At 37.8% G+C, this 7712-nt stretch overlaps 1 protein-coding gene across 16 annotated transcripts in view; it reads right to left on the bottom strand.

Moving 5' to 3' along the window:
* FOXP1 (forkhead box P1) overlaps positions 1 to 7712 on the bottom strand; it is a 616360-nt gene that overhangs the window by 49003 nt on the left and 559645 nt on the right. For all 16 annotated transcript variants that reach the window (XM_053600815.1, XM_053600814.1, XM_053600806.1 and 13 more), the window contains one exon: positions 7120 to 7224. In XM_053600815.1, the coding sequence (XP_053456790.1) occupies positions 7120 to 7224 (105 nt within the window). The remainder of the gene's footprint in view (positions 1 to 7119; positions 7225 to 7712) is intronic.

Genomic DNA, 7712 nt, shown 5'->3' with positions numbered 1-7712 from the left:
AGTACCAGCAATCAAAATTATGGATTTTCTAAAAGGTTTTTAACTACTTTTATTGAAAGGAAAATCGCTGTCTCAGACTTTTGTGACACTATTGCTAATAATAAATTTTACCATTTAGACATGGCCATAATGTGGCAGACAGTGTCAATAAAAGTATGGAGCAAAGATGATCCCTATCTTTTAGGTAATGCCTTATAATTACATGCCGGAAATGAGCACATGAGATACCTAAGCTAACTAATAGCTCTTAAAATAAAAGAACACAAAACAATGCATTTATAGTGCTAGAGATGTGCCCTATGTACATAATACAGTTTATATGTAGACTTAATTGTGTAAGTAGACATTCGAATTTTTTTTGAATGTTTTCAAAGCCTACAGGAAAAATTTAAATTTCATTTGCATTCCTAACTAAAAATCTGTTTGTTGAAAAAAAATGCGTTCAAATGTTATTTGCTTCTTTTTGAGCAAAGTGGTGGCGCTAGGCCTGTTATCTTTGGCAAACTTGTCTAAACTTTTCTATCTAATATTCTATATATCACTAGAGGGCACTGTGGTATTTAGGCCACTTTGACCTCTTCAAGTACTAGGAAAGGTCTTGAACTCCTGAGTAGTCAGAAAGATTAAAGAACAGAGGTTTTAAGGGGAAAAGAAATTTTTTTTTTTGAAACGCCTGATTTTTATTTTCCTAAAACAGCTCAAAAGTGCACGATAAGTAGAAAAGTTAAATTCATAAAAATAAAAAGCTCATTTTGCAATCCTCAAAAGACCAGTCACCTCAGATCTAATGGGCAAAAATTTCATCCCCATATTCTTGAGATTTAAATTGTGAGGCTGGAATTTGATTTGCATACACCCACAATTATAAGGCTATTCCCTCTCCATGGCTCAAGTCTCCTGCACTAAGCAGAGGCGATTTCACTGCAGAACATTCAGCGTGCAAGCTGAGAGCCACAAATGGGTTTGAAACAATTTATGATATCCGGCCTCCTTCGACATGTATTAGCATATACCTGGTTTCTTTAACATACACTTTGTTTTTCCAAAACCACAAACATAGTTGCTGGAATTTCATGTGGAAGTGCTTAAGGGGCTGAAAGTTAACACCTTTGTGATCCATGCTGCCTCACGGTGGCTGTTAAACAAAAGCCTCTTTGTCGAGGCTTTCTTGAAATGTTTTTTTAACATGTTCCAAGTAGTCTTAGGCAGGGAACTAAAGTAAACAAGATGTTACCATGATAAAAACACTTGTGAAAACATTACAGAGCACACTTAGTAGTTTCTTTCACATAAAACTGTTCACAGTTTTGAAAAGCAAAATTCACAGAAAAAATTTTAAAAAGCAAAATTACCAGTGAAACATCCTTTACTGTCTACAGCCCTTCACCTTTTGGAAAGGGTCAACCATCCTATCTCGGGGCATTTGCTTCAACTTCTTTCTCCATGTCTTCTGTTAGAGCACATATAAAATTTATTTTAATCTGATTCATGTGCAGAGGAATTTTTTTTACATGTACTTTTTCTCCACAAGAAATAAGCAAAAAGAAAATACTTTTCCAATAGACAGACTACTAAGCAAGGATACAAACGATACTTTTATTTGCTGTTGTTACAAGTGACTACCTAAAACTAGGGCAAAGGGAAACATTTTTGCCAAGTACGTGTGAATACCTGGTATTTGTGAAACTATGGCTTTGCATCTGATTTTACTTTTTATGTTAGAAACAGGAAAATGTGGTCAGGATTTAACCTTCAAATCCTACTCCCCACCTTGCCAAAGCATTATATGAGCCTTATTTAAAAAAAAAAAAGGAAAAGGGAAGAATTATAAATTCATGTTTTTATTGGTTAAGATTATGTCTTCAACCTGGTTTGACAAGAAAAAAAAATGACTCAAGTGGGAAGAGAATAGATGAACACGGATGAGCTTCACCTATCTGGATGATACTGGGTTTGTTTTTGTTTTTCTGTTATGGGAGGATTGCAAGCGATGCAGGGCTGGGCGATTTCATCAGAGTTAGCAAGAGCACCTGCTGGTATCAGTTAGCTCTAACAAATTATACAGTCACATGATAACTCACGGTTGATAGATTAAAAAAAAACAACACTAAAACTGCAACTTGTTTTGAGAAGAAACAGGGAAATAAATGTGTACAACAGACTGGGTATCTGCTGATTCTGATAAAGCATCCCTCTGTTGGCGGTGAGGGAAAGACAACAGGATGGTTATTTGTACAGTATTTATCTTTGAAATCAAGGGCCCTGTGGTATACCTCACCTTGGGAACAAACACTGCAGAATGATCACAGAAAAGTGTCAAATCTCTGGTTTTGATTTACCAACAGTTATGATATTTCTTCCTCAGGAGGAGGAAAAAAATATGCTTCATTTTTTAGATCCGTGAGTCCCTCCTCCCCTTTTCTCAACCCTTCTCTCTGGTAAGTGCCTCTCTCAGTGGCACTTTATTGACAGATGGGATTTTTATCCTAAAAAAAAAAAAAAATGTGCTGATCTTGGCCTCTGTAACAGTTATGTCTTATTAATCTGGGGAGAACGAAGAATGAAAAACAGTTAACCTGGCAAAGTCACTTTCCCTTCCTCAGTCTGAACTATAAAAACTGTGGTTGGCGAAAGAATTTGACATGCATGGACATTCTCTCCAAAGATGAACAAAGTTGAGGGCTCTGAGAATCCAAATGCTCATACCCAGGACAGCAATAATTGGGGACCACAAAAACATTTCTTGTTAAAAACATGTTGGTGACACCCCAAATGTTACCCTAAGTCCGAAGTCAGCAAACTGCGATCCAAGGGACACAGCCAAGTTCATTCCTACCACGTGGCCTATGGAAAGAATGAACCTTCCTTCCAGCTGCTTTTGTGCCCCAATGGCAGAGCTGAATCGTTGTGACAGAGACTGCGTGGCCTATGAACCTGACAACACTTACTGTCTGCCCCTTTATGGAAAAAATTCGCTGTCCCCTGCCCTTTGTGGGGGACTTTTTACCAGAAGTATATGATTAACAAATTAAACAACAGTTTGTTCTGACACATCAATGCTTTGCATAAGTCACGACCCCTTTCCTCTAGGTGTAAGGGTTTTGGATATTTAGAATTACCCACCCTTTCAAAATATGCGTAAGTTGGTAATAAGTGCTAATATTTTTGAACAGTATCTAGCATGAACTAGGCAGTTTCCATGATGTACCTTTTAATTCTCACGGCCCTAAAAGGTGGTCATTAACGTACCTAGTCACACATGCTGGTACTGAGGCTCAGAGGCACTGGGGTAATGACTAGCTCAGAGAACACAGAACTGCAAGTGGCTTCCCTACCCAGTCTGGCTTTCTCTAGAACTTTCTTTATATCCATTGCCAAGTAGAAAGCAAATTAAGTACTAAAAAGTGCTGCCTCTAACCAGGCGTATAGTGAAGCAGTTAAGAACTGGAGCCAGACTGCCTAGATTTAAAGCTTGGCTCCACCTCTTACTCACTGTGTGACCCTGGGTAAATCACTCAACCTCTCTGTGCCTTAGCTTCTTTGTTATTCTTGGGAATACTACTACATTATGACCATGACAAGGTGTCTATAAGGCTTACATGAGTTCATATATGTGAAGTACTTTGGGACGGTGCCTGTTGTACGGTTTGGGCACCGTATAATTTATTTAATTATAAAAGATTACTAGAGAGCATAAAATCAGGGGATTAGAAAACAGGTGAAAAAAGTCCATAGTGTTAACAGCTAACTCAAGGTCGAAGCAATGCCACATTTTGTCAAGTAGAGAATACCGTGAGAATCCAAAGTCCACTGGTTTCAACTTGCTTAAAACCCCTTCTACAAGAGAGAGAGAACTGAAGGGAAGAGTTGACCCAGGAAAGAGATGCTTCCAGAATCTGCACACCCAGCCTTCTCAGGCGAAACGCTTGCAACCTCACTCTGATGACAACTGACCCCATGTGATGACATCATTCACAGAAGCCAGGTGGTTTTCATTTGAACAAGAAATCAGTAGTTTCTTGCAACACAGTTCAATGGAAAACAAAGTTGGGTTTCATGAAAGGCCATCTCATTTCCCTTCAGACAGAACAGAGATGTGGGAGACATGAATCTACAAGAAGACTAATTTATTTTCCGCCATGTTAGACAAGATCCTGATACCTAAAGACAGCTCTGATTTTCCAAGAGCTGCCATATAAGGAAACTGAAATCTTGACTTTGTCATGGACGACCCATCAATGTGCAACTCACGGAAGCACCAAGGGAGCTCTGAGTTCTACAGTGTTTCTTCCTCCTTCAGCATTTGCTCTTCCTTTGCTGGTTTTTACTGTCTGGAACCAGGCCTCTCATCCCTAACCCCCCACGTGGTTCACAAGAGGTGAACATCTCCCTCTGCTCTGGAAGGGGGCACATGATGCAAGCCCGGGTATGTCACTGCAATTGGCTCAAAGCTAGAGCACATGACTCAATCTTTGATCAATGACTGCCTGCCCAGGGCTTTTTTTTTTTTTTTTTTTTGAACTGCAAAGAAAGAGATGAGACCATGGAGCATAAGCCTATCTTCTTCAAATTCCTCTTGGAAAGAGTCCAAGAACAAAGGCAACCTAGGAAAAGGGAGCTAACAGACAACCAATGCTCATAACAGCCCTGTTTGAGCATCTGGATCCAGCAGTGCTTGGAGCAGAAAGTACCACTGGATTTTTTTAGCAATAGGGGCAAATTATCAAATTTTAAGTTGGGTTTCTGTAACTCACAAACATAAGTCTTTTGACACATTTAAGTCAGTAAGTCAGTACTAGGAAATCACCAAGCAACAGTTGCAGGCTGATAGTGGCATTCCAATTCCACTGAACAAACAGGAACTGAGAACATGTCATGTCATGTGCTAAACCACAATAAATAATTGATAGGTGGTTTCCCATACAAGAGCCAGACTCCCAGCAGCCTTAGAAGAGAAACAGGTTTTTTTTTTTTTTTTCTTTAATAGCAATTAAGTCTAGGCCCCATTTCTAATGATACTGAGATTCTTTTCTATAATATTACTTATCGTTTGAAATTATATTCACTTTCCAGAGATAGATTTTTCTATATGTTTACAGATAGAATTATTTATATTATTTTTATATATTAATTATAAAAAGATTATTAGGACAGAAACACTTCAGCCATTAACAAAATTTTTAAAATGGGTCAAATTGGGAAACCGGCATTTATTTCCCTTTCTGACTCTAAAATTGATTTATGTCACTGAAAGAGCTGATGATGCTATAGAGACTTTATAAAAACTAAATCATATTTACAGATGTTAATCAACTATTCTATCGATGACCGAAATCAGCACCAAAATATTTACCAAATACTGGTGCAGAAGGGGAAATCAGAATTTAAAAGTAGTTTCTGCCAAGTTATTTTTCTCTCATTTTACAAACAGGATTAGGTGAATGATCAGGGGAAAAAACCCCAAAAGATTCTATAGTGAGAGACTTACGAAGAGAACAAAGCCCTATACCACTCATCTTATTCATATTCATAATAACTATGAAGAATTATTGATTTATTTAAAATAATGCATAGCTGCACTTGTTTGTTGATATTTAAAAGCAATTTTGAACATCTCCTTCAAAAAACTTTTTGAGTATTTAAGCTTTTAATGACCACACAGTGACCTTGGGAAGCTATGAAATAGACTCATAGACTTCCATTCATTCATCGAAACATTGTATTCACCAAAACCACTTGCCGGTTAACATCACATACATCTCTAAGGGTGTCTGTATTACGATACTTGTATCCAGGTCCATAAAGATACACACAGAGGTAGTTCTAACACATAAAGAGCATATGAAACTGGAGACCTGCACATAGGTCAGCCTACCTGTTTTCCTGGGGCTCCAATGAGAGAGAGAGAAAAAAAAAGAAAGAAACCACAGGGAAAGTAGCCCCAACAACCAATATGTAAACTATTATGCACTTAGATGTATAGAAATTATATACATATGCATATGTTTATTACATATGTATATAACATAATGTAATAAAATATTAGTCCATAAGTCAATACTATCATGAATATATTTATGTGATGTCATAAACAAAGAGCAATTTAGTCTAAAATTTTTAATTTTCTTTTAATAGAGACAGAATCTCACTTTATCGCTCTCACTAGAGTGTGGTGATGTCACAGCTCACAGCAACCTCCAACTGCTGGGCTTAGGTGATTATCTTGCCTCAGCCTCCCAAGTAGCTGGAACTACAGGCGCCCACAACAATGCCCGGCTATTTTTGTTGTTGTTTGTTGTTGTTGCAGTTTGGCAGGGGCTGGGTTCAAAATTGCCACCCTTGGTATATGGGGCAGGTGCCCTACTCACTCAGGCACAGGTGCTGCCCTAGTCTAATTTTTTTCAACTAGGTAACAGAGGTAAGGAAAATAGTTAAGATGTAGTACTAAAGCATTGCATTTCAGCTATGAGAAGATAAACATTTTCTTTCAGAGATACTTATCAGTGTTAGAGCTTCAAATGAGATAAGTGAAGTTTTAGCCAAACTTTAATAGTAGAAATTAAACTTTCTCCATTCTCCCTATAAGGACAAGTATCTGAACAGAAATCAACCAAGAAAGAAAGATAAAAATCGGACTGAAGTGTTTTATCACCATTTTTTGTTTTTAGGTTTATAAAGTTATTTGCATAACAACAAAGAAGGGCCCCGATCACCAAGCTGCAATTGGCCAGTAACTGACACCAGTTTTATAAACTTCCAGTTAGTGCATATGTCACTGATTTACTAGGTTGGGGCATGAACAAAAGTGAACACTAAATTATTGCAAGTTTAATCATGGGATAACTTTTTAAAGTATCACTGTCATTCTGAAAAATGTGTAAAGATAGGCTCTTACTAAGAATACTACTGCTGTCGGGTGTGAGTCTTTTCCCCTTGACAGTGTAAGCGATAGAGTGTGTAAGTACTCCTATGACAATGTGCTAGACCTTGGGACTTAGAGTCCAATCTCGAAAAGGGCGATGTGAGACCCTCCATCAAAAAGGCATTGTATGAGCAAAAGCATGAACAGTGGGAGGTGACGGCTATGCAAAGGAGAAAACAAAATCAAATCATTCTTACTTTAGAAATGATTGGAAATCTTCGCACACTGCTTCACAGCCTGGCCACTTGCATACACCATGTCCATAGAGAGGATGGCTGTGGGGGTGCTCCTCATGGGGCAAACTGAAAGGAAAACACAGAAGACAAGAGAATGAGTTTGCTGCCGAGCGAGGATATAAAAGGCAAGAGGAGCCGCATGGCCAAATGTGGACGCGACAAATCTGTGGTTTTCTTTCCCATGGAATTTACTAATTAATTCTGCATTGTTTGTTAAAAGCAAGAGTTAATTTGTACCTAAATGTGTTCAGTCAAATGGTAGAAACGTGCATCTATGTAAGAGAGGTTTTTGACAGGCTTTTGTTAGAGGCATGGCTCTAACTCAGACTGTGAAGGAGTCTTTAAAAAGCTAGAACTTATTTAATCTACATAAAGAAAATTAGAAAATCTGTACTTGGTTTTGAGATTCTCTTGTTATGTTTTTTACCCAGTAAGTTAGACATTTTTCCTCATCCCTTCCCCCAGAATCTGCTTTCATGTAGCTGTATATTTTTTCCCTACAAGTTAATTTTACCCAGAAAATAGTGCAATTAAATAATTTAGAATTAAAAAAA

The sequence above is a fragment of the Nycticebus coucang genome, chromosome 8 (assembly GCF_027406575.1).
Source record: "Nycticebus coucang isolate mNycCou1 chromosome 8, mNycCou1.pri, whole genome shotgun sequence".
In the NCBI taxonomy this organism is placed as follows: domain Eukaryota; kingdom Metazoa; phylum Chordata; class Mammalia; order Primates; family Lorisidae; genus Nycticebus; species Nycticebus coucang.
Note: the sequence above shows the minus strand (reverse complement) of the source record. Positions and strands in the feature narration are given on the sequence as shown.